Below are 26,324 nucleotides of genomic sequence, written 5' to 3' on the forward strand. Positions count from 1 at the left end.
CTACGAATTTTCCGGTTTTTGGTGTAACCTATATTGATTTATTTCTCAATTTCTATCAATTGTAGAATATTGCGATTGGTGTCAAATGAAAGCTATATCAATGCTTAATATTATATATTAAAACCATTTTCCAAAATGCACAAGAAGGTGAAAATTCGGAAAGATTTTCCGAACACGCATTTTTCTTTCGCCTCCCATTTCCACAATATTGCATGGGACCACCTGGAACATCCCTCATTTTGTAGCTTTTTTAATCCCCTTTCATTTGGTATAGCACTTGCTGGGGAAATCTGCTGGGAAAACTGTTTTTTTTTTTTTTTAGTGATTTTCAATGTTGGAAAAACTCACTATTCGAAGGCTGCAATGTTATACCGGAGCTCACACCGACTTAGCCGATTTAACAATGCAATACAATGTTATACAATGTTATGACATTGTATAACATTGCAGCCTTCGAATAGTGAGTTTTTCCAACATTGAAAATCACTAAAAAAAAAAAACAGTTTTCCCAGCAGATTTCCCCAGCAAGTGCTATACCAAATGAAAGGGGATAAAAAAAGCTACAAAATGAGGGATGTTCCAGGTGGTCCCATGCAATATTGTGGAAATGGGAGGCGAAAGAAAAATGCGTGTTCGGAAAATCTTTCCGAATTTTCACCTTCTTGTGCATTTTGGAAAATGGTTTTAATATATAATATTAAGCATTGATATAGCTTTCATTTGACACCAATCGCAATATTCTACAATTGATAGAAATTGAGAAATAAATCAATATAGGTTACACCAAAAACCGGAAAATTCGTAGGTTTCCCAGCGCTTTTCCGGGAAATGACCACGCTTATTTTGAATCTTTAATGATCCCCTACAATAATTTAAAAGCCAATTTTGGTTACATGCGGGGGACTTACACTGAACCTCGTGCATAACGTTCTTTCGCACGGAGGAGCTCCCTGGGGACTCCGAAGCACCCGTAAGTACTCCAGCAGCCCCAAACGTGTGTTTTGTGCCAAAAAATTAGCGGAAAAACAAAGAAATCACATATTTTATCGAAAACCAAAAAAAAACAGTTCGTTAAATTCAAAATTTTATTATTTTGGCCGTCGTTAAAAGTTTCTGAAGGTCGCCGTTTATTGTTGTGTGGCGCTACAATCAGTTTATTTTGGTTTTTTGCTTTCGTCCAATTTTTTAGAATTAGAATTATTTTTCTCCTAAAATAAAAAAATGCCGGACGATAAATATTCTATTCTTCTTCCAACATACAACGAGAAGGACAATCTCCCCATAATCATCTGGTTAATTGTGAAGCATATGAGCATAAAGTGAGAGCATAAAAAAGAGAAATTAAAAGGAAGAAAGTAGGGTTAAGTGACACGTCTCTATTTTCTTATTTTTTTTAGTAAATACGATTACGAAATCATTGTGATTGACGATGGAAGTCCGGATGGCACTTTGGAGGTGGCCAAGGATCTGCAGAAGATCTACGGGGAGAAGAGAATTGTTCTGCGGCCGCGTGAGAAGAAGCTGGGATTGGGAACGGCATACATTCACGGAATCAAACACGCAACCGGGAATTTTATCTTGATTCTGGATGCAGATTTGAGTCATCACGTAAGCAAATCGTGTGATTGGGGAATTGCCGGGATGCTCAAGGATTCAAAGAAACTTCTCTCTCTTTCAGCCAAAATTCATTCCACAATTCATTGAGTTGCAGCAACGAGAGAATCTGGACATTGTCTCTGGGACACGCTACCGTCCAAATGGAGGTGTCTACGGGTGGGATTTCAAGCGGAAGCTCATCTCTCGTGGTGCAAATTATCTGTCGCAAGTTCTCCTGCGCCCAGGTGCCTCTGATCTCACGGGATCATTTCGGCTGTACAGGAAGGAGGTGCTGACCAAATTAATCTCCCAGTGCGTATCGAAGGGTTATGTGTTTCAGATGGAAATGCTCATCAGGGCGCGACAGAACAACTTTACAATTGGCGAAGTTCCCATCACCTTTGTGGATCGTGTCTATGGACAATCCAAGCTGGGTGGAACGGAGATCTTTCAATTTGCAAAGAATCTCCTCTATCTCTTTGCTACAACATAAAATTTTCTCTTAATCTATAAAGAAACTTTCCAATAAATCCTACAAGGAAACTTAAAAAAAAGAAATGAGATTTTATTTTTCACGGCGATGTCAGGACAAGGAAGTTCCTGCAAAGTGTGCGCAAACTCATCGTATTGTCCTGACAGACCAGGTTGTGAAACCAAAATCGATAAAATAGATCTTCGTGGTGCACAACCACCCCGTGTGGAAATTTTCATTTTCCACCTTTTCACCTCTTCATGCCACATATTCAGGCTAAAATCCGTTCTCTGCCTCCGGCATAATTCTGTGATATAGTTCTGTGGTGTGAGAAGATGGCTAGGAAGATACCTTTTAGTGTAATTTTTGCCACAGGTAGGCAGGTGAAAAAAAATTGCTCGCAAAATGATTTATAAGCTTCCCACCCCCGCATGCAGATGAGGACCCCAATTTTCCGGCAAGTGAGCTAAATAGCCACGGACCTACAGTTCAGGGATGGCATTCAAGTGCAAATTCAAAGGTTAACCCCCAGGAGATTATCCTGAAATTCCATCATCCAGCACGAGTGTGTCGCATCCAGGTGCTGGGGCATCAATTTATGATTCGTACGTTTTTCCTTGGAGTTTTCTTGCAATTCTTATCATTTTTCCAATATAAAATTAATTAATTATTTTTTTATTGATCCAAACAAGCCGATCGCATTGAGCTGTGGCTCCACAATGCCCCAAAGGACTCCCCCACAACGCCATCGAGTCAGAACTTTGAGTACCTGGGCTTCATTGCACTGTCGGATAATTCAGCATCACAGTACAAGTCCAGGGAGCTGCAGAGTGTCACTGTGAATCCCCGCATGGGGACACACATGAAGCTCCGCATGGGAGCACCCTACAGCAATGATCTCAATCATGCTCATCAGGTTGCATTGATTGGCATTAATGTCCTGGGGATGGAATCAGAGGATGAAGCACCTGGTCCAGCTGGTGCTCCCGAAACTCTGGCTTCCATCTGTGATTGCCTTTCCTTCTCCATGTACGTGGAAGAGACCATTTGTGACGTTGTGAGGGAATTAGAAGCTAAAAAGGGTCGTGCAGTGATTGGTGAGGATAATTTAATTTTTCTTTTGTAGATTTTCTTATTTAAAAAATCCTTTTTAAGGTATTTTTTAAAGAGAGATTTAAGAGGATTTTTGAATTTTTTTTCTGAAGAATTTTTAAAGAGATTATTCAGAGATTTTGCCTATAAGAAGTTAATCGATTGTTGGATGAATTTCAAAAGACGCAACAAAAAAGACTTCACCTCTGAATGTAACATTTTAATGTACATTGAAGTATGTTGAGGGAGGGTGTAGACCATAAAAAGCATTTAATTGCCGGATACATGCCAAGATTTACAGAATATTCTTCCTTCAATATACATAAATCACCAAGGGCCATTTATCTGGATAAAAAATGTTTAAATATTCGTATTTCCATGCACAAATATTCGGAATAGTTTTCAAGAGTTAAAAAATCTTATGATTCTCTTCAAAATTATATACTTTAACTAAAATATCAAAGAATATTCGTAGAATTCTAATAAATATTCGATTAAAAAATTCCATTATGTTGCCAGATAAATTCCCCTTGAGAATAATTTATTTAATTTCAGAGGAAAGATTTGAGTACGCCAGGAAGCTTAAATTATGCATGAGTGCCCTCCGGAGTGCCGGAGAACGTCTTGGGAGGTATGCCCTTGCAAAGAGACAAGCCGTAACTCAGGAGGATTTCTCAACGGCACGCCTACGCAAGGAACAAATTGAGCTGTACCGAAATGCCGTTTTTGGGCAGTTGGAAGTTGAGAAGTTGCTGGAAAAGGGTGGGCAGTTGCCGGAAAATGATCTCGTGTCCCCAATTTATATTTCCAAGCCAATCCTTCCGTCACCAATGAGTCTCCAAGAGGTGGCAACACTCCTCCTGAGTGACCCGAAAGAGCAGCAACACAGCCCAAAGCCACCGCATCCGAAGAGCAGTGATGCTGGGAAGCAGGATGAGTCGTACTTCTCACCGCAACTCAGCAAAATTGGTCGAAGCCCCAGTCGCAATTCACCCACAAATACGGGATCAATGCGGCGGAGGAATAAGAGTGCACCCAGGAATAGCTACGAGGACTACGAGGAGCGAACTCTACCGACGCTCAGGACGTAAGATGTGACCTTTTGTGTGATTTGTGTTTCTCGATGTGATGCCATTTCTTCGTAATGTTAAATTTCAGTTCACAAACTAATGAATTTTTAAGGGAATGCCAATCCACCGTGGAAGTCGAGGCGAACAGTCGTGGCAGATTCAAAGTTATGAATGACCGTGAGAAGCGTCAAGCTGCTCTTCCTCTTCTTGTCTTTGGCACGGAATTGGTGAGGCTGCCCTGTGCTACCACGAAACGGAACCTTTATAGCATTAATTTTTGTCTCTTAGGTGGAACTCTTCTATTCGAAGCAGTTTCAGGATCGTGAGGAGGGTCTCGTGCGCTTGAGGAATATCCTGAAGAATCCCACTGTGATTGATGGAACAATTGGACCGAATAAAGTGGCCAGGAGCTCAACACTTCTCCTCTATCGTGCCGTTCGCGATGCCGTCTTTTCCGTCTTCAGTCAAGCAGCTGAAACAGTGAGGGCTCTCTTTGTGGACTTCATCCCCCAGCGTATTTCCGCCAATGAGGTGTCACGATGCGTTGATCGCCTTCTCCCTGAACTTCTGGCCAAGAGTGGGGATCCCTCACCGCGTATTCACACCCTGGCGCAGCACACCATTCTCAGTATTGCTTCATGTGCCGAAGTACGTCAGCAGAATCTCGTAGCACCTGCCCTATCACGTCCTGTGGGATCAGGCACCCATCCCCGGCTGGCACTGAGTCGCATCCAAATGCTGGAGCAGCTGGTACTCAGTCAGGGTATCAGCACAGACAAGCAGAGTGGTCTTACGTGCCGCTCCCTCACTGAATGTGGCTGCTCCGGTATTCATCACCCGTCCGAACCAGTTCGCAAAGTAGCCGAGAGGGTCCTACTGCAAGTCTACCGCATCAATCCGCGCCTCATACGCAAACAACTACCCCCAGATGATGATATTACGCGACGCAATTTGCTGTACCGGCAGCTTTTCACGGAATTCGACAAAATCGACAAGGCAAGGCGCAATCAAATGCTCGAGTCTATGCGGGATGATGCTGCTGACGAGGAGGAGGGTGCCTTTGGGGAATCATGGGATATGGAAGAGCTAAAGACATCCCTGCCAGGAATGGCGAATGGAGATAAAAATGGATGCAAAGATACAGTGTAAACTAATAAATTTCTTTTAAGAATTTTTGGGATGATTTTTAAAGAATTTTCTTTCTTAATTTAGGCAATGTTCCTTCTGTGATTGGGTTTGTGGAAAAGATGGAACACAACTTGATAAACACTACTGGAAGACTTGTCCGATTCTCATGAAATGCCCACAGTGCCAGTGCGTCCTGGAAGTATCTGCTTACACACATCATCTAATAAGTAGAATTTGCTAAAATAAAAATTCTCTTTGAGGATTCCAAACAAATCTCTTCGTTTTGCAGATGAATGTGAGGCAAAGGAGAGTTACGTGATTTGCAAGAGGTGCACCGAAGCCGTCCACATTGAGCTGTACCAGTTGCACCTTCTCGAGGAGTACTGCATGGAATTACCACCTGGAACCGTAAGGTGCCCCCTTTGTCATGAAAATATCCCCGAAAATGGATGGAAAATGCATTTCCTCGATGCAGTTCACTACTGCCGTGGCAATGCACGACGGCGCAATGGTAAAAAGTAGATTCAGAGCTTCACACAAGAAAAAATACGTCTTTTCCAAAACAAATAAAAATCAATTTAAAAATTTATATTAATTATATTGTATGTAAAACTGCTTTTGACATACCAAAATCTCACTATTAAAAATAATTACAGAAAAAAATGTCAGCATTTTCTCTCTTTCTGACTTCTATCCTCAAAAATTTGATATGGAAGTACAAAATTGGACGGTTGGTTTACTCATTTTGTATTATAGTAAAGAATTTCATGAGATTCTCATGGAGTAAGGTGCGCTTTGCAAGAAGGCACTACATATTATGCGCTAGATTCTTAATTACTTAGGGTGCTCTCCAACAAAATTTACATGAACACAACAACATAAAATGGTGCAAAGAGACTCTGTTAGCTGAGATAAGAAATGGTCCAATAAAATTTTGAGGAATCGTCCAAATACTTTTACTATTTAATAATTTTTTAGATAATCTGTGAATCAAGAATCAATCTCACTTCACCTGGTTATTTGGAAGGATAAAGATGGAGCTTTAACCAACTAATCCACCAGACAATTACGTGATTAAATCTAAATAAAAATCCAAAACTCACTTTAGAATAAATAGGAAAATTTCTTAAGTTTTCAAAACTATTGAACCATATCTTTCAGCCCCAAGATCTTCCTTATTAATGTTTAAGGAATATGTTGCTTTTGATTTTCTATGAAGAAATTTTCAATGAGATAATTTTGAAATTTTGGGAGTTAAAAAAATGGCCAAGAGGACCATATTTTTTTTTATTCAATGTAAACTCTAAAACTAATTAAGTATTGATTGAAATATTTATCAGAATTTTTAGAAATAGAAAAAAAACATTTTTATCATTGATAAAACGCAGAAAATAAAATAAAGAAAATCTTCTGGAAATTGGTACGAAATTAACTTTAATTTACCACCCAGAGAAGAAGTGGTGAATTCGGGTGGTGAAAATGAAGCATTTTGGCGGTGAGAATTAGAACTGTCAAATATGTTGAAGGAGACAGACTCAAAAAGGTTTTTTTTTCCGTAAATAAAAAGTAAAATCCGCGGATTTTAGAACGTTTTCGAGAAAATTTTGGTTATTTAAGCCGGAGTCGAACCAGCGACCTATGGATTTACTCTAATTTCAACCCAACTGAAACACTAAAAACAACGAATCCCAAAATTTCAAAATTAGTCCCTCATCGTGCAAATGTATAAGTCCTAACTAAATGAACGCAATGAGAGCACCCCGTTTCTTGTACAAATTAACTTGCAATTAATGAATCATCATTACCCAAACCTCCAGGCTAGGAGTGGCACGAGGAACAAGGCAGAAGCTGTGGCGCCTCCAAGACGTGGTAGAGCAGCTGTATTGCAGCCATCCTTGCTGTTGCACGTACAATACTCAAGGAAGATGTTGTATGTTCCTGTCCTCATGAGGCAGAATCGTTCATCACCCTCAATTCCGGGTTCTCCCATGTAGGCACAGCTCCTGAAGTACCTCCACTTCCCTTGAGCTGCAACGAAGAATAACTTTTAAATTCAAAGAAAAGAGAACTCCTCACAAAAGATCTCAATGAATGTGCAATTTACCTTTCTGCCGGATCTTCCTGCACATTGTTGCTCTGACCCCAGGAAGGTGTTCCAATGGTAGTGACTGAGCACAGTCGGTGATTGAGAGTGTGCTATTGTCGAATGGATCACCACACTTGGGATCCTCATCCGACCGGCATTCCCAGCACTTTATCGAAAGACCTGAAAAGACATCAAAGGCAATTGTTTATACCAATTTCCGGTGACACAGAGAGGAAATTGTATTTTCCTCAAACAAAAAATGCATCAAATGCAGGGAAAGTTTATCCTGCCCCCAAATGGGAGGCTTTCTTACCCTGCTGCACACACACGGCAAGGAGGATTGTTGCACAAACAATAAGGAAGGCACTTTTGGAATGCATTTTGGAATGTGTGGCACGAAAAACAGGGAAATTCGGGAAAATCCACGCTTAAAGTTTTTAAGTTGATGCGATTTATTGAAACTTGAGCTTGTATGTGTGTTTTGATGACAGATCATGAAAACGCCCTCCCCGGTGGGACCAGCGGCATTTGTTGTGTACTGACGGACTACCCATTCGTCAGAGGTTTGTCAGGCAACGTTAGGAAAATTGATAAAGCTCCTAACGGACATATTGACTCACCTTTTAATTAATTTTAAATTAAAATAATCGTATGAAGAATAATTAACTACATAAACTTTGAAAAAAGATTACCACACGTTAGAAAAAAAATTCAAACAGTTGAAAATAAACGTCGTTTGAAAGAAAGAAATGTAGATCGTTAGAAAATGAATCAAGTATTGAGAAAAAAATGTTAAATGCTTGAAAATAAAACTTTTAACGTTAGAAAAGAAACGCCAAACCTTAGAATTTAAATCAAAACGATTGGAAGATTCTTTAAAATTTAACAAAAAAAAATCAAAGATCTGGCAGAAATGGGTTAATGTTAAATTTCTTCTGAATACAGTTTATAAATTAAGAAAAAAAATGAGATCATGCCTCTGGAACACTTTATAATTAAGAAAAATTAAATAAATTAAATTTAAGAAAACAACTGATTTTTTATGCTCACATCATGCACAAATAGTTTGCATAATGATGTTGTGGCTGCGATGAGAACGCGATTGAACAAAACAGTAAAACCACAACTAATAGCTGCGGCCTTACAAGAATACGATAGAAGTAAGAAGGAATCGCGAAAAATACATTCATACCACCGTCCATTTAGATCACCTACAGAAAATTCATGTTGGAGAAAGAAAAGCAGATCTAAATGAGTACGATATTCGCGGGGAATCTCGAATAAACATGCTATAAACATTTTACTTCTGTATATTTTAAATTTTCCTACGAATACGTTCATCACTTAAGTGTGAATTTTTCCTTCAGTCTGTGATCATCAACCCATCGAAGTGGACGCAATTTAAATTGAGATCGTTCTCTCGTTACTTTTTCTTATATTATTCATTCACCATAAATAGTATTGAAATTTATTAAAAGAACACATTCCAAGAAAAAAAACAATTTGTGAACAATTTTCAGTTAAAAAATTGTGAATTTTTATCAATGATTTATGAGAATATGCGTGTAGTGAATTAATTATGCGTGCTTTACATTAAATTCACACAGAGTATTAATTACTTAAAATAAATCCATGTCTAATTAAGAAGGACACAGTGTTGTAGGATGAGCTCATCGATCTGGAATTAAAATTTATTTTTATTTTGGAGTGTTCTCATAAAAATAAATAACTTTATTGGTGATTTAAAATAAACAATTAAAAGGAAAAAAAAGTGTTTGTTCTAAAAGAAAATTGAAGAAATTGTTGAAGGTGTGTGTGTGTGATTCACCTGAATACCAATCAACAAAAAACGTGCTGTTTATTGAGATGCAATAGGAAAAAAAATTACTATTTGGATCTTTGTTCTTAAAATAAAATTATAAGAAGAAAAATGCCAAAATAAGATCCGTGCCACACTTTCCAAGTTCACAGATTCTTCCAAAGCTCCGCACTTTTCAATTTGTGTACATTGCATTGGTTGTATACAAAGTCTTGAGAATTTTATACATTTGCAACTATATTGAGAAGTTCTCTGTGATCCTCAGTGGGTTAATGACACCTGAGAAAATGAGAAAATTTGTTTGGAAGAATTTTATAGAATAAATGAAATTTCCATTTAATTCTTTACGACTTTTCAAGAGAGAATTTATAGATTATTCTAACTATTTAAAATAAAACATAATGAATTTTCCATATATTGTGCATAACGTCCTTTAATGAAACCTATGATTTTTTTTTATTACTTTAAATTTTTTTAATTCCTAAAATTGAATGAAATTCTCAAAACTTTAAGAGAAGCAGATGCAACAACTTAGCAGAATTTTAAACGAATAAAAACTCACGCAGATTTTATTATAGGAGTGCAGCATGATTAATTCACTCCATCATCGCGCCGCGAATTTTATGATTTATGCACAAAGTTTATACACCGCAAAATGCAAAAAGATTCATTTGAATAAATATCTTGTGCCGGAATAAGGGCGCAACGACTGATCATGCTAACTTCTTTTTTTCCCAATCAATATTACACTATCAATTAGCAAAGAAAGTTTAACCAGCAACGGGGATTGTATTTCCTGCTATCATGCATGGAGGCTGATAAACATTTCTAGAGCATAACAAAGCTAAATGAAAGAAAAAAAAACTTCCATTTTACACGCTTTATCTCAATTGTTTTTCATCATATACTTATGTTTCCATATAGCCACGATCACCTACAATTTTTTTTACATGTTGTGCACAGAAATTAGCCACAAGACCACAAGATCAATATTATTCGAAGCACACATTAATGAGGCACGGGGGTTAATTATAGTACACTACAGTAAGCATATCAACACGATTTTTTTTCGTCTTGTTCACTGTATTTGTACCAACGAATCTCGTGTTTGAGATATAAACAATAATATTGCAGTAAAAGAATTTTTTATTCACATTTCCCCATGTTTTATGTTCAATTTCCGTACAATTTATCGCCTTTTCACTGATACTTGATGCTGGGAGAGATTATTTCTTTTAAGTATTCCGTGTTTATTTTCTTTCAATTTTATCAATAAATTATTTAAGAGTTTTTTGGGATCATTTTGGCAATTTTTTTCTAACTATAAAATGAAGAAGATTAAAAAATTTTGCAATTGCATTGATGGAGAATTTTTAAAGATTTATGCTATTTATGGACAAAGGATGCAAATAACAGATTAAATGTAAAAAGATACCTTTAGCTTAATCCGCGTAAAAGAAATAAATAATTAAATAAATACATTTTGTGTAAAAAAAAAGATAAAAAATGGATTCAGTGAGATTTTCAATCATTGTAAGTAACAATCTCTTATGCTAACACATATACAATTAAATACCAACATAATGTTTACGCATAATACATAATTAATGTAGGAAAATGATTTAAAGTGGAATCAAAAGAATCAGGACACCATCGATGCGGAGGAGGAGGACAATAAGAGCATCTCAAGTGAGAGTAGCGTTGAAGGTGGAACAGTTGATCTGTCCAGCATACCAAATCGGCAGCATCACACCCCATGTGAACAGGAGATCTGGCAATCGTGTGAAATTGACAATTCCCTCAAGAATTTGCCAAACTCGGAAAAAATCTACGAATTAATTGATTGCGGCGATTTAGATGGTTTAGCCCACATTCAGCGTGATGTTAATACTGCTTTGTTGCTGGCTGTGTGGCATCAACGCCCGAGTTGTGTGGTGTCCCTGCTGAATGAGTTTAATGCTGACCCAAATGCCACTGACCTCAAAGGACGTACTCCACTTCATTTATCCTGCTCCCGAGGAGATTTCTTCACGACAAAAGTCCTGTTGCGGCATGGCGCGAAGGCACATCATTGGGATGAAAGTATGAAAGCTACACCACTTCATTGTGCTGCAAGGTAGGTTGGCTCTTTGAAAAATTTCTTCCAATCATTCAAAACGATTGTGCCCTGACGCCATGTTTTTTTTTTTTCATCCAAAAATGAATACGAAACTAGAAATTTTTCCTCCTAAAACATGCCTAAATATCCTAAAAATCATCTAAATCTGCTTTTCCATTCTTTGTGATCTTTATCTCAACAAAAACACGTTAATTAATTCACAAATATTTCAAGCATTTAATTCACCACGCTGTGTGTTCCAAAATGGCGTCTCTTTCCAGATTCTTTCAAAAATTTCGCTGAATTTAAATTTTAACTGAACTTTTCGGATTTTTTATAACGTTAAATCTTCAATTTTAATTCCAGCGCTGGTAGTGCTGAATGTATTCAACTTCTACTGCGCAACGGTGCTCAATTGAATGCAGGAATTGAGAGAAGATCAGCTTTGCACTATGCTGTTGAGAGGAATCATGTGCACTGTGTTCAAATGCTACTGCAATATGGCGCCAATCCCAATACCCCGCAAGTTTACACGGAAACCCCATTGCATGTAGCTGCCAGCTTAGGGTACGACAAGTGTATGAAACTCCTTTTGGATCATGGTGCTGATGTTAGATCGCAGTTTGGGAAGAGACGTCTCACAGCACTGCATCTTGTAGCTGAAGATGATTACACTGAATGCGTGCGATTGCTGCTGGATGCTGGGGCAAAGATTGACGTGAGAAATCACCTGGATCAGACACCGCTGATTCTTGCTTGTCTGAGTCAGGCTACAGCAACATTGGAGCTCCTTCTGAAGCGTGGTGCTGATGTTCATACAGTTTATAAGGACGGCAGGACAGCCCTTCATGCGGCAATTGTAAAAGACAACAAATCATGGGATTGCGCCAAGATGCTTCTTCGTGCGGGTGTTGATGTTAATCGCCCCGACAACTATGGCTACACACCACTTCACATAGCCGCTCTCAATGAATTCAGTTCTTGCGTTAACATGCTCATTGGTATGCATAAATGATCAAACAGCCGCCAGTTGGATTAATTTCTTGTTTTCGTTCTTTTTTTTTTTCAGAGCACGGCGCAGACATAACATCCCGTACGAATGGAGGCGTGAGCGCACTCTCATTCATTGTTCGTCGTACTCCAGAAGTCATCCCGAAGTACATATCAAAGCTCGATAGCTCAATTAAGGTGAATGAGCATGAAATTGGTGATGTTGATTGTGAGATAAAGCTGGATTTTAGACTCCTTGTGCCCAACAATGAGCGCGGAGAGACGGAACTCCTGTTGGCATTCATTGAAGTTGGGCAGAAGCGTATCCTCAAGCATCCTCTCTGTGAGACTTTTCTCTTCCTCAAATGGCGACGTATTCGAAAGTTTTTCCTCTTCAGTTTATTTTTTCATTCAATCTTCGTCCTCCTCTTTACCCTCTACGTTCTGGGGGTTTATACGAAGAACTGCCCTGTGGATACTGCTGCAACCGTCAGTAGCAGCAATATTAACTGCAATATTCCCTCGTATGCTGTACCCATTGGATATTTGGTGCTCATCCTCAATTGTCTTCTCTTGGCAAAGGAACTCTTTCAAATGGCCCACGGATTTAGCTCCTACGTCAAGTACTGGGAGAATTGGTTGCAATGGACCATAATTCTAGGAGCCTTTCTCTGTGCTGTGAGTAAAGGATTAATTTTTAATGATTTCCTTTGAAGTTTTTTAAACAATTCTCGTCAATTTGCTTTCAGACACCTCAAGCTCTGCTCTCTGAGGATCTTCGACTTGTACCCAAATGGCAACATCACATGGCAGCTGTTGCAATATTTCTTGTGTGGGTGGAACTGATGATGCTTGTGGGAAGATTCCCAATTTTTGGCCTCTACGTGCAAATGTTCACAAAAGTTGCTGTAAACTTTTCCAAGTTCCTCTTAGCATATTGTTGCCTTCTCATTGCATTTAGCCTAAGTTTTGATGTTCTCTTCGTTGGTTATCCTGCCTTTAACACAGTTCCATGGTATGTTGTTGGGGCTCTTTATGCTTCCTTCAATTAAACATGAGATAAAAAATTAAAAATTCCTTTTAAGGGCTTTCCTGAAAACTATAACAATGATGGCGGGAGAGCTGGAATTTGAGGATATCTTCTACAGAGACGAACCACTGAATTACCCTGTGACATCCCATGCAATGTTCCTTGCATTTGTCCTCCTTGTCACGGTGATCCTTACGAATCTCCTGGTAGGTCTCGCTGTAAGTGATATTCAGGGATTGCAAGCTTCTGCCGGGTTGGATCGTCTCTCACGACAAGCTGAACTTGTTTCACGTCTCGAAAGTCTCTTCTTCTCCAAGCTACTCATTAAACTCCCACCAAGGATCCTTGCAATATGCCAACGAAGTGCCCTCCTCCGGACATCACGGTGGCACCTGCAGTTTTGCATTAAACCAAATGATCCTAGAGAGAAAAGAGTATGTGCCCCGTTTTCCTTTAGATCCTTCAGAAGATTTTTCAAAAATTCCTCTTGTTTTGCAGCTTCCCAAAGATCTTATGCTTTCAATATATAAATTAGTAGCTGAAAGACGTGATAGGAATCAGAGTATTAAGCGGAAGAGAAACTACCAAAACTACAACATGTTCAAAGAGTCAATTGCGGATAAACTCAATCACGTACAATTGAGGAAGAATACAACGCAAAATTCCACAAATCCTCGCCCAAAAACCATCTCGGATAATTCGAGGATATTTTGTCGAAATCCCCGATCAACACCACCCCCGATTGCCCTGCAGGTTGACCCAGATGACGACAGGAGGAATCATTCAACGAACTTGGGGGAGAAATTGGATAAGATGGAAGAGGAAATCTTGAGGCGTTTTGATGAGATAAATCGAGAAATTGTTGCGATTAAAATGCGAATGGGGACTTGTATTAAAGAGCATACTTAATAAATTCATTTATAATCTCTCTAGAATTATCCTTAAATGCCTCTTTTGGATCTACGCTTAAGATTTATGTGATCCTGAAGAAAAATTTCATGAAAAGAAAAACAAACTATTCAGGAAAACTGCCTTATTTTATTTTATAATAACATTTTTTAGCAAAAAAATATTAATTCTCCCAAACTCAGAAAAGTAGTCCGTTACAAAACGAACACTTCGATGAGAATATTCAAAAAACCAACCTTTTCTCCTTCGTTCATCTTTCGTTCACCTTCGTTGATTTTTCATTCACAAACATTTACGTACGCTGATAACACAACAAGCGAATATTTTTAATATTTTTGCAAATCAGCGTGATTTTTGATAAAAAAGCAAAGGGAAAATAGAAATTTCCACAGAAAGTTCAGTCGTGGTGCACGTGTGGTTGAGTGCGGGAGTTCAATTGTGTCGGGAAGTTGGAAATTATTGTGAAATTCCGTTACTACGCGATCGTAAGAATTTTTGACAGAACTCCCATAAAGAATTTTGTTGTAAACAAAAAGTCCGGAAGTGCTGTGCCAAGAAAAATACCAGCAAAAAGTACTTAAATCTCCTCTGAGATTGCCACAGAGAGTTCTCTGGGAAGTTCTGTGGGGCGAAAACTATCCCACGTCAGAGAGAAATTGAGGAAAAGTCAGAATTTGCCGCATCTGCGGGAAAATTTAGTAAAAATCCTGACCTAAATTCCTCTGGGGGATTCCATCAAAAGTGCTCTCCCGGAAGTGATTTAGAGGAATTCAGTGAGGCTCTGGGATTATCTTGTGGGGATTTGCCCGAAGCAAACACAGGGCCGATGCTCTGTAATCAGTGACACTCTTAAGTTGAGTCATTTTGATGACGAAGTTGGTGGTGCTTTTACGCAAAAGGAATCCTGTGTGGAAAATGTGAAAAATAAGCATGAAGAATAAATTTTCCTGTTTGTGGTGTAAATTTATACTAGCCGCTATTGTCTTGAGGTAAGTCCGCATACAAATTAACCCCTAAACTGCGTGAAAATTGACTAAAAACAAACTGTCTGTGTTTTCCTCCTCCTTTCTTACTGCACAGCCTCGTCATTTGCGATGCAGCATCCAAAGAAGCCCCTTCTCTGGCCAAATGGACAAAGGAGAACAAATCCAGTGAATTCATCTCCAAGTATAGTTCATCGCAGTCTCGGAGTTTCTTCAGAGATGCATCAAGTATAAAGGAGTTGCTATTTTTAGAGAAGCCTTCACGATCTGCTGCAGAAGGGTAAGGAAGGAAATATTCTCTACTTACAAAGAATCCCAGAATTTCATGCCTCACAAGTAATTTCAATTCAACACACGAGAGGGTTAAAATTGAATAATTCTCCGAAATTTCCGTGGACAAGAGGCGGTAACTAAATAATTTATGAATTAACGCGGAGAAAATCAATAATCTCGCCCATTCCGGGGACACAACTAATTGCCTGCCCCCACAAACTAAAGGCACTACTTAATTCCAATTGATTTTTCATAAACCGAAAATTAATGTTGTTGTAGAGGATGTATTTGGGTGCCTTTTGGTGCCTCAGAGATTGCACAATTTCCTCCCATTGTTGCAAATCGTATCAAGAAAAATTCCCACGGAGAGAATTTTAACAGTTGAACTGCTATTTTGTTTGGAGAATCCACTCTATTTGATTTTAATGGAGCTCCCATTGCTTTTATGACGAAATAGCGCCAGGCAATTGCTCAAAAAAAGCGTGTGCAAGCCATATGCTCGCGGGGTACAGCTATGTAGATACCCACGTGCTCACCGCCGATTGGCAATTGCTGGATTTATCGCGGTGTGAATTCCCCACACTGCAGACTGTCAATAACATGAGACAAGTCACATAGAAAATTCTTGTTTTGTTCATTGATCTATTAAATTGAATACACTCGTGCCTTGGCATAAGATAGTCTAGGATGTACTGCTCTCGCGTATTGAAAATAATGAGTGTGAAGAGTATATCCTAAACTATCTTATGCCAAGGCACGACTGTATAGGGGAAGGCGGGGCTAATAAAGTCACTTAAGGATTTGGAAAAAGCATAAAATATCATATTTCCTAGCTAGATAGAACAAAATGATCTGAGAAAGATTTTTAGGGCAGTTTTCTTAAAGAAATGAGCTATACATTTCGCTTTATCTATTTGGGAAATGTGATATTTTGAGCTTTTTCTAAACCCTTAAGTGACTTTTTTAACTCCGGTCTCCCCTAATTGAGGCATTTCTACTGAAGGAGTTTATACGATTCCGCATGAAAAAAATAATCAATTTTTTGTCTCTTAAAAATGCATAAGCATAGCACCATAAAGCATTCATGCAAATGCTTCATCGATATTATTTTTTACAAAGTATTTTTATGCATCATGCATTGAAAAAGTTTTAAAAAATAGAATAATGACGTCACTTTTTGCCTTTTTAATCAATTTTTGCTGAGTTTTTGCCACTAATTTCGAGTAGATAATAAAAATCCTTTTTAGGAGTTTCTTATTGTTTTTAGACTCTTTTACAATTAAAATGTTTGAAAGAGTTTCATTCAGTTTGTTTAATTTCTAACGTCAAGAAGATAAAAAAAAACTCTTACTTAACCCTTTAAAGTCAATTGGGTTATACGCTGACCCAAACACTCGATTTTGAAAATGTTTTATTTTGTATAGTTATTTTATGAATATTGAGTCCAAATTAGTACAAGACTATGTCTTTACAATCCCTGATCATTTTATGACCACAAAAGGACATTCCCAAGGTGTCAGGAAGGACGAAAAAATGAAAATTTTTGAGTTGGGAATTTTTACTAAAAATGTCTTATTTGAGCTCAAAGGAACCAATAAAAATTATTTTTAGTTCAATCAACTCGCTAGATTGATCACGGACCTGAAAGGGTTAATAAAATTAAAAAAAAATACATTAAGAACATTAAGTAAAACCTTTGAAAGGAAGCTAGAAAAAACAGCTAAATCGACATGCTAGAATATTTTCATCAACCCGATAATTAATCCAGAATGTATTTTCCTAATTTTTTGCACACCTTGCCTTGAAATGTTTTTAATATGTAAATGCAAAAATAAATCCAGCTATTAGAGCAGTGATAATGCAAAATAGTTACCTGTCGCTACTTTTTTTTAGAGAAAATTAAATTCTTTCGGGAAATTTGGCGTGTCTGCGGCGAAAAGTTCTAAATGTGAACTGATAAAAAAAACTGAAACTTCAAAGTCAACGTTTTGCCTTCAAGTTAGTCGCAGAAATATTAAGGAAATCCACAAGTGCGTAGTGATTTGCTAAAGAGTGACGTTGGGTGAAAATAAAGAGTTTATTTTAATATTTTTCCTCCCCCAAATCAACACCTTGTTACGAAATCCAATACACATATTGTGGTGCAGCGCACACAGGCGATTGAGAACATCTTTGGAAGGAAAAACTTGTGTTGTGCTGTAATAGATTTTTTTTCTTCACTCTTTAAACTAAAAACTTCACACACTGTAGTTTTTTGTTGTTGCTGCTGCTGCTGCTTTGGTGGAGTACAACATTGAACAAGTGCGACAGTATAGAGTTACTATTTCTGTGATTAAGATCGCGCATATTGTGCTTTGGAATACTTTAAATGTCGCTCGTATCCCTCCTCGAGCAGTTTATCATTCTCACCATTCTATGGTAAACAGCTTTGCAACATTCGTTCAAATTAAATAATATTTTATGTAAATTCCACGAGAAATAAATTATTTATCTGCACATCCAGGAAGTTGTCACACACTGAAAGAATAAAAATCAAATTTTCGGGTCAAATAAGAATATTTTTTTGAGTGCGACAAATTGTCATCAGGCTTTCCCAGTATTTTCAGTTGATTAACATGGCTCCAGAGCTATTTATCACGCGGCTTGAGAAAGTGATAAATGGTTATATAGAAACAATTTTTATTTGTGAGTTCAATAATTCCTCGTCCAACTTGTTGAGTTAATTAAAAGAAATATTAATGTTTGGTCATAAAATCTGTGAATAAAAATTGGATATAGTTTAACACATTGAAGATCGATAAAATACACCGGAATTGTTTTCTACGCGACATGTAAAAAATTGATGTGTAGTAAAAGTTTACCCGGTTGGACCATTGATAATTTTCTACACCATTTTTTTACCGTGTGTTTAATACGTTCAAAATAAAGGAAAATTCAAGTATTTTTTCACCTCAAAAAGGATTCGATTTAATCCTTTTTTCCGTCTGTACAAAAATTAAGTGACATTGATTGTCATGAAACGTTTAATTGATTGCAATTAAGAATAGCCAATAAATCCTGTAAAATTCTATAAGGCGTAAAAAAAGAAAACTCTCAATAAAACTATAATTTCTTCAGAAGATGGGAAACTAGAAGAAAATCTTTTAACCTTTTCGGGTCCTCGTGAAACATAAAAACATTGAAACATGCACTCTTTCTATCACGATATTTATTCTGTAGATGCTTTCAAGGGATTTTTCTCAGTGAAAACGTCTTCTTTAATCTCTTTTGTATGAATTTGATGTATTTCTAACCAAAGAAAAAAATAAATTCATTCAAAATCGAGAAAGTAAAATGTTTGGGTCAACGTATGCCCCAAATGTCCCAAATAACGCAAAAGGGTTAAAGTTTAGTGTAAAACATTGACAGCCGGGTAATTGTAAAACCTGTCAAATGATTTTTACACCTCGATTTATTACGGCGTATTAAAATAATATCAGTTAAATCTTTTAGCCGTTTAATGGCCTCGAATTTGTTAAATCATTTCTTTTTATCGTTTTCAATTTCTCTGGAGTATTATGTAGTTATGAAATAATGTGGGAAAATAAAAGTTTTTTACCACTTGACTGTTCTAGATATTGCATACTTTATAATAAATTATTAATAAAAAGAAATGGAATAAAATGTTCATAAAAATTAAAAGACATTGAATAACATTATTGACTTTCTTTTATTTTTATTTGTTTTCTATACATTTCAAATTTTATCTATTTTCCTCCTATTTATGTGATGATAAATTGCAGAAATATCTCTTGAACTTTGAAAAGTTAAACATTTTTTCATAATATTTTGGGTATTTGAGCATTTTTCTACATATTTGATTGTACTCGATCGTTATTCAATATTAGTTTTAGTTGATTAACAAAAAAAAATCAAAGATTTATTTACAATTTAAAATTGATTTTGAGTCAAAGAACTGGTCAAAGGGGAATTTTTTTCTTACAGAGAAAAATGAGAAAAATGCTGAAAGGTGATCTAGTTTAAAGTTGTTTCGATCTTTTCTGGTTTTGTCACCATTTATTGGCGCCATTTAAGCGAGATTTTTGTTGCGAAATGAAAACAAGACAAATTTTAATGTTGTTCTTGTTTCTCTGTCTTTTTTTCATTTAGTAATTCATCAACAGACTCATCATCATTCTACGGAGAAAAATCGGAGATTGTTGATCTTGATTTAAGGCAGGAGTATGAGAAAACCATTGAATTGCATTTGGTGGAGGATGAAGCATCAAATGCAACGACTGAGGAGCCACAGAAGGTTGTGGGTGGGCAGGAGGGGGACAGTGTCCACGTAGATGGAACACAGGGGGTGCTCAATGAAACCCCCGGAAGGGATGGGGTTCTTGTGAAGGTAGACTTGAAACCGGCTCTTGGAATACCCTCAACGCAGCCCTTTGAGCTGCCGGAAATTCCCCTTGAGGAGAATATAATTCCCGTCTTCTCGGAGTGGACGCAAAAGCAAATGGAGGAGGCGGAAAAGAAGCTGGAGAAGGAGGCAACGAATTCATCGGCAACGAAGAAAAATGCCACAGATCAGAGCTCTGCGCTCAAAGTGAAAGTACGTGCCAAAAATTATGCATCACCCGATTGTGGTGCAAAAATCATCATTGCCAATCCGGAGGCTGAGAGTTCCAGTTCCGTCCTCTCGGCGTCCAAGGATGAGTATCTACTGAGTCCGTGTACGAGTAAAATATGGTTTGTTGTGGAACTCTGCGAGGCAATACGTGCGGAGAACGTTGAACTGGCAAATTTTGAACTTTACTCATCCTCACCGAGAGATTTTAGCGTTTCCGTGAGTAATCGCTTCCCGACGCGGGAATGGCTCAATGTGGGTCAATTTACGGCCAAAGATGAGCGAAATGTGCAAAAGTACAACCTCCATCCGCTTGTTTTTGGCAAATTCATACGCGTGGAGATTAATTCGCACTACAGCAAGGAACACTTTTGCCCCATTTCGCTTTTTCGTGTCTACGGAACGTCGGAATTTGAGGCATTTGAAACGGCGGAAAATCACCCAGAGATCAGTGAGGGGGTCTTCGATGATGAGGGTGATCTCGAGACACCCGACAGCCCCAAGAATAATGCCAAAAACAACATTTTCAAATCAGCCAGTGATGCTGTGTTGTCGATCGTCAAGAAGGCAGCGGAAGTTCTAAGCAAGGGTGATTCCTCAGCAGCCACCAATGCCACAGCACAAACCCAAATGCACCTCACACCCCCCCACGGTTGCTTCACATTTGCCTACGTGATAAACTGTGCAAATTGCTCCAGGGAATTGGTGGCTGATGTGACAACCATGCTGAATTGCAAGCACACCTTCTTGCTCGAGCTACTTCAGCGTCCGCGAGTTCGAGAAATTGTCTACGGGTCAAGTGAATGTCAGCATCTTATTGATGTTGACCTCCAAGAGGGTGGTGGGGAAGTAAATCCAAAGAGAATCAACTACTTTTCCCACCTTCTTCCGCGGAAATACTTAATAGCACTGTGCAATTTAGCAGCTGCCGTTGAGAATCACATTGGATTGAATCCCAATCTGAAGATTTGGAATGATTCAGTGACGAGTTCCATTCCTGAGACGGAAAAGGGGCTAATTGGTTCGGAGAAATTCGATCAGAATGGTGATAAAATTAAGATGATTCCCCTGGAAGAGAGTACAATCCTCCCAAATGGGGTAAGTTGATCAATATTCTTACACGTTCTTACTTAAAAAATTCTGCCTCTCTATTGCAAGTCTGATTTGAGTCTAACCATGTTTTTTTTCTAATCTTTAATTATTAATTTTTAATCAAAAGTATAAAAATGATTTAAAAAAAATGCAAGCTTTAACTTTAAATTAGAATAATTATTACTTAATCGGAACGTTGGAAAATTAGTCGACAGTCAAGCGGCAGTTATCTCAATAAAAATATTCTTTAATGGATCGTATTCTGCGACCAAAAGACCCTTAAAATCGTTGAAATTTCAGGACAAATTTCAAAGATTTCAAGGATTTCTTGGTCGCTGAATGGGACCGAATATTTCAATTTTATTAATTAATTTTGGAATCATCCTAAACTTTTTTTAATGTTCAAATTATGTTAAAGAATGATAAACATAACAATTAGTAAAAAAAAAACCTCAATCGTAAGATAAGAATCATCAAAAACGTTGGAAAAAAATGTTAAACATTCGAATTAAAAGCAAAAGGTATTAGGAAAGAAATGTTGAAAGTTTGAAAAGAAATAACAAAAGTAAGAAAATAAACAGTAAAATTTAGAGAAAAAAACGTCAAACGGTAGAGAAGAATTGTCAAACATTGGAAAAGAGGCATTGAACGTTAGAAAAGAAACATTAAATGTAAAAATAAGAAGCATCAGAAGAAAGAATTAGAATAAAAACGTTAAACGTTAGAAAAAGATCGTCATACATTATAAAAGAAACGTCAAACGATAGAAAAGAAACGTCAAACATTAAAATAAGAAGCATCAGATGTTTGAAATGAAACGTCAAAAATTTTGTTGAAACAAAAACTTTTTGTTTCGCCCTTAGAAACGTCAAACGTTAAAAAAATTAATCTCAAACGTTAGAATACCTAAAAACAATTCTAAAGAGCTCTTAATTCGTATATAACCAGCATATTTATTAGTTATTTAAGTGTTTTTATTCCATTCTATGCATCCTTTGAATTAAAAGGAATCTTTTTCATTCAAAAATATCCTTTTAGAATTCATCAAAAGATGAATTAAAGCCCGAAGTGGAAGAGAAACTGCCTAAAAGTGATCAAAAACACAAATCAGACAGCAATGGCAAGAAGCAATCCACACACCAGAGAAAAGAGAGTAAAAAACCGAAGAAAGAATCTCCACAAGTAGGAGGTGATGGAAGTAAGGTCACAGCTCATGAGAATGTTCCTTCAAATGGTGTTCATCCCTCTCCTGAGGAAGTTCCTCCAGAAATTGCCAATGGTGGTGGCAATAATCTAGTCCAAAGTGAGCAAATTGATGAGGTGGTGTCACAAGTTAATGAAAATAGCACAGATAGTGGGATGGATGAGCACGAACAAGTAGATTCTAAGGCCATTCCCCCGCATGGAATGCAACCGCAAGAGAATGGTAAGGATACCCCAACAAATGGAGGTGATACAGCGTCGCAGAACAACGATGCAGGGAACAATCTCCCAACGCAATCATCAGCTCACAGTGAAAGTGTCTTCCTTCGACTATCAAATCGTATCAAGGTTAGTTCTTTTTTTCGTTTCTTTTAAAAATGAATTTATTGGTCTTATCATTTTCGCGCACATAATTTTCCATCCAACTCCAACCATTTATGTGTACCTAATATAGTTACTTTTCTTATCAAATTGTGTTTGAAACGCGAATTCTATTTATAAATACAACACTTTCTGGAATTTTTTTAAAAATTAAAACGATTTCTCTGTGATAATACACCCAAAGAGTGAAATCCCCTTGAAAATAAACCGATAGCAGCTAATTATTTACAAATTCACGATGAAATACAAACATCGATCAATTTTGTAAAGAAAAGAAAAAAAAAAACACGTTTTTCCCGCTTTTCTTTTAATTTATTGAAACACGTGAAGTTTGTCAAATATTTCTTTTGTTGAATGATTATTTAAAATTAATCCACAAGCTTGAAAAATTCTGATAATAAGAGGGGGTGGGGGGCAATGGAAAAATTTTGATACTATCCCAACATTGAGAGTGAGAGGGGGATTTGCGAAGACAGATGAAGATTTATGGGGCCACCTTATCATTTGTTTGTGTGTTTTAATAGACATTCCAGAGCATTCCAGGAGCTAAATTGAGTACAAGAAGTTCCGTGTTAATTTTCGCCACAATACGCTATAGATTTGTTTGGATTAGGTGGATTATATAGAGGAGGATAGGTTCAGGGGAATTAATTAAGATAAAACATTTTTTTAATATTGATTTGTAGAGAATAAAGTATGTTATCTTAAAAACAAAATTAAAAAAAATTTATAGCATAGAAGATAGAAACCGTTTTAATTCATTGGTTTGTGTCTCAGATGCCATAATTTAATTTTTTTAATGCAGATTTTTTCGTTAAAAATGTCATAAAAAAAATTTTATTTAAAAAAATTGAAAAGATTCCATTAAAGGAATAGTTTCAGAATCCTTTTCGTAAAATTTCAAGAAAATTGAGAATTTATGTAACTTATCTAGACATTCCTTAATAATCCTATAAGATTTTGACAGATGTTTTTAATGGAAAATTACTTTTTCAGAGCTCTTTAAAGATCTTTCTATCAAAAGATTTTTGATAGAATCAAACAAAAAATCTCGATTTAATGCTTGAAGACATTTTTATAGCACAAAGTATAGAATTCGTTTTCAGTTAGTTTTGGTTTGTGTCTCAGGTGCCATAATTTGATTTTTTAAGTCTTAGAAATTAAATATTGAAAAATAAATAAAATTGTTGCCTTAATTTTGAGTTTTCTCCCTTTTTTGAGAAATTAAATTAAAAGAATGAAGAGAAATTGAAAAATTATTCCCTCATGACCTTTGTCTCCCCTATACCTTCACTTTATCCTTCAATTTGAGAGTTTATGATAAGAAATTTTATTCTTTCAGCGATTGCAACCTCAATAACAAATTACAATGATTTCTTTTCATTTTGCATAATGTACATAAAACCTCGATGAATGATAAAAATTGAGATTTTCTCGATGTTCTGTTTGTTTTAGGCTCTTGAACGCAACATGTCCCTGTCTGGGCAGTATCTGGAGGAGCTCTCGAAGAGGTACAAGAAGCAAGTTGAGGAACTTCAGTCGTCCTTTGCAAAGGCTTTGGTGTCAATTGAGGAGCAAAGTCGACGATTTGATGAGAAAAAGGAATTTATGTTGACGCAACATGAATCTCTGCGTGTGCAGTGTGAGGATATTATGGATAAAATTTGCAAATTCTGCTTTGTTTTCGGCGTCAGCTTTACATGCCTGCAGATTCTCATCATTTATCTCTACTCGAGAGCTTATCAGCGCATAAGTCGTCGCTGTAAGATGCTCATGGATTGCATAAAACGCTCTCAGGGCATTGTTGAGGAAGGTCAGGAGGCTAAGGAGGCAAAAGAGCTCAGCAGTAGTGCAACAAAAGCAGCATCTGATGGAAATGCAAAAAGTTCCCGAAGATGCGTGGAGGAGATCACGGAGGAGGATGAGAGTGTTCATGAGGAAGGGACAACTAGTGGTGGGGATGCTGAGGAGGTTAGTGGCTCAAATGCAAGTGAACTGAGTGAGAAGCAGAGTCAGGACGATGTCCCAGTTGAGGATTTAACAAGTAGTGAATTAGAATTGAGTATTGAGTGCAAAAAATTGCCCAAAAGCCAAACAAATCACATTGAATCTCCATCAGCGGGAAGTGAAAAGAGCCGAAGTATTAGCTTTCCGCTGAGGGAGACAATTGCACGACGTCTCTCCTCACCAGTTCTCTTCAAGACATCCCGGAATAGGAGTCAACATTCCAATTCTGCGGAAAAGCCCCCCAAAGAAATTAAACAAAATTCCACGAGCAACAATCACAAAGTTAAGCAGAAAGCCCAAAATTCCCGAACAGCCGAACTGAATGCCAGAGCGGATGGGCAGGATGGAACAAATAGTCATCCAAGTCAAGGGGAGGAGCCATTGATAAAGAAAACAGGAAGTTTCCGGCGGATACTGAAGAAAGTATTTTAAAGGGGAAAAAGACGTTTTCTGTTTTCAAAGAAATTCATCCAAATTGTTGAAAATGATTTTTTTAGGCCATTGTTTTTAGGTGTTAAATTTTTTCTTTCGTCTAATTGCTCTCGTGGACTTTTCCACGCATTAGTTAGTTCCCATTGAAATTGTACAGTGAAACTCCTTATTTTTGCTCTTCGCATTCATCTTCTCTCATTTTTCTTTCTCCTCACACACGGATAATCTCACTGAAATTCTTTCTTTTCTCAAGCGTGAGAAGGGAAAAGAATGTGTTCATTTTTTTTGTGACTGAGACATTAAAAGCAAAATTATTAGAAAACAAAAATTAAGGAATAATTTATTAAAACACGTGGCGTAAATTTATGTTAAAAAAACGCTTTAGTGAAAACAATGTTATTACTTTAAGTTTATTTAATCTAGTCTTATAGTTATTTGTATAATATAAAAATATATTTGTAAAAGAAAAGTGATGAGCACTTATTTCATAAAATGCCAATAAAATGTGAGAATTGAAGACTTTTTTTTCAAATTTTTCCTCTGGTGTGAAAAACTATTTGATTGAGGTCGATTCTTTAAAAAATATTTATTTCCTTTTCTTAAAATTACGTGAAAGAATAATTGTTTTTTTCTCTAAATTTATTGGGATTTTAGACCAGTTATCCAAGACACATTTGTAAATTTGTCAAATTAGTCTAAAAATTAGACATCTGCACTAGTTTAAGGTAAGATAAATCAAAAATTTTTCGTGGGTAATTTTGTATAATTTTCAGTTAAAAGAGAATATGGATTCGATGTTCCTGCGGGTACGGGATGACCCAAAAATCCATTCAGATTTGCTCTAAAATCAACAGGAGAGCCAGAAAATGCAAAAAAGTGTTTTAGACCATTTAGCCTAGACACATTTTAAATTTTATTTTTATAAAAATGTAGTCAAATAGATAAAATCTTTTAATTATTTTTGCAAAGTAAACAATTTTTCAATATTCTGTTGATAATAATCGTTAATTTTATATTTCTGAGAAATCAGTAGATACTTTTAAACGTTATAGCC

General features: G+C 36.9%; 4 protein-coding genes across 5 annotated transcripts; 3 read left to right on the forward strand and 1 right to left on the reverse strand.

The window, feature by feature from the left end:
• Positions 1-1,129: 1,129 nt before the first annotated feature.
• LOC129788836 (dolichol-phosphate mannosyltransferase subunit 1) lies at positions 1,130-2,154 on the forward strand. Its single transcript, XM_055825222.1, has 3 exons — positions 1,130-1,319; positions 1,398-1,608; positions 1,679-2,154. The coding sequence occupies exons 1-3, from the start codon at positions 1,222-1,224 to the stop codon at positions 2,087-2,089; spliced, it is 720 nt and encodes a 239-aa protein (XP_055681197.1). The 5' UTR covers positions 1,130-1,221; the 3' UTR covers positions 2,090-2,154.
• A 97-nt stretch (positions 2,155-2,251) lies between these two features.
• Positions 2,252-6,021, forward strand: LOC129788837 (centrosomal protein of 104 kDa). 2 transcript variants are annotated; one of them, XM_055825224.1, is made up of 8 exons: positions 2,252-2,443; positions 2,506-2,673; positions 2,761-3,165; positions 3,716-4,247; positions 4,343-4,457; positions 4,519-5,375; positions 5,443-5,585; positions 5,648-6,021. In XM_055825224.1, the coding sequence occupies exons 1-8, from the start codon at positions 2,404-2,406 to the stop codon at positions 5,878-5,880; spliced, it is 2,493 nt and encodes an 830-aa protein (XP_055681199.1). In that variant the 5' UTR covers positions 2,252-2,403; the 3' UTR covers positions 5,881-6,021. The 2 variants fall into 2 exon arrangements, with proteins under 2 accessions (XP_055681199.1, XP_055681198.1); XM_055825223.1 differs by having other exon boundaries at positions 2,265-2,443; positions 4,319-4,457.
• LOC129788838 (uncharacterized) lies at positions 5,936-7,940 on the reverse strand. The gene is made up of 3 exons (XM_055825225.1): positions 7,758-7,940; positions 7,463-7,624; positions 5,936-7,386 (listed from the first exon to the last, which is right to left on the reverse strand). Exons 1-3 carry the CDS (start codon positions 7,822-7,824, stop codon positions 7,160-7,162), a joined length of 456 nt encoding a protein of 151 aa, XP_055681200.1. The 5' UTR covers positions 7,825-7,940; the 3' UTR covers positions 5,936-7,159.
• Positions 7,941-8,814: 874 nt separating this feature from the next.
• LOC129788375 (uncharacterized) lies at positions 8,815-25,787 on the forward strand. The gene is made up of 11 exons (XM_055824350.1): positions 8,815-10,796; positions 10,877-11,379; positions 11,728-12,362; positions 12,431-13,029; positions 13,101-13,366; positions 13,437-13,815; positions 13,880-14,280; positions 15,371-15,553; positions 19,696-21,253; positions 22,286-22,798; positions 24,287-25,787. Exons 1-11 carry the CDS (start codon positions 10,770-10,772, stop codon positions 25,268-25,270), a joined length of 6,048 nt encoding a protein of 2,015 aa, XP_055680325.1. The 5' UTR covers positions 8,815-10,769; the 3' UTR covers positions 25,271-25,787.
• Positions 25,788-26,324: the final 537 nt, after the last annotated feature.

The sequence above is a fragment of the Lutzomyia longipalpis genome, chromosome 2 (assembly GCF_024334085.1).
Source record: "Lutzomyia longipalpis isolate SR_M1_2022 chromosome 2, ASM2433408v1".
In the NCBI taxonomy this organism is placed as follows: Eukaryota; Metazoa; Arthropoda; class Insecta; order Diptera; family Psychodidae; genus Lutzomyia; species Lutzomyia longipalpis.

Excerpts from the sequence above, each read along its gene's own strand:
- LOC129788836 (XM_055825222.1), top strand. The coding sequence starts at position 1,222 with ATGCCGGACGATAAATATTCTATTCTTCTTCCAACATACAACGAGAAG. Across the intron at positions 1,320-1,397 it reads GTGAAGCATATGAGCATAAA|TAAATACGATTACGAAATCA; the intron begins GTGAGAGCATAA and ends TATTTTTTTTAG. Across the intron at positions 1,609-1,678 it reads ATGCAGATTTGAGTCATCAC|CCAAAATTCATTCCACAATT; the intron begins GTAAGCAAATCG and ends TCTCTCTTTCAG.
- LOC129788837 (XM_055825223.1), top strand. The coding sequence starts at position 2,404 with ATGGCTAGGAAGATACCTTTTAGTGTAATTTTTGCCACAG. Across the intron at positions 4,248-4,318 it reads ACTCTACCGACGCTCAGGAC|TTCACAAACTAATGAATTTT; the intron begins GTAAGATGTGAC and ends GTTAAATTTCAG. Across the intron at positions 4,458-4,518 it reads TTGTCTTTGGCACGGAATTG|GTGGAACTCTTCTATTCGAA; the intron begins GTGAGGCTGCCC and ends TTTGTCTCTTAG.
- LOC129788838 (XM_055825225.1), bottom strand. The coding sequence starts at position 7,824 with ATGCATTCCAAAAGTGCCTTCCTTATTGTTTGTGCAACAATCCTCCTT. Across the intron at positions 7,625-7,757 it reads TGCCGTGTGTGTGCAGCAGG|GTCTTTCGATAAAGTGCTGG; the intron begins GTAAGAAAGCCT and ends ATGTCTTTTCAG. Across the intron at positions 7,387-7,462 it reads CAGGAAGATCCGGCAGAAAG|CTCAAGGGAAGTGGAGGTAC; the intron begins GTAAATTGCACA and ends TCTTCGTTGCAG.
- LOC129788375 (XM_055824350.1), top strand. The coding sequence starts at position 10,770 with ATGGATTCAGTGAGATTTTCAATCATT. Across the intron at positions 12,363-12,430 it reads TTGCGTTAACATGCTCATTG|AGCACGGCGCAGACATAACA; the intron begins GTATGCATAAAT and ends TTTTTTTTTCAG. Across the intron at positions 13,816-13,879 it reads ATGATCCTAGAGAGAAAAGA|CTTCCCAAAGATCTTATGCT; the intron begins GTATGTGCCCCG and ends CTTGTTTTGCAG.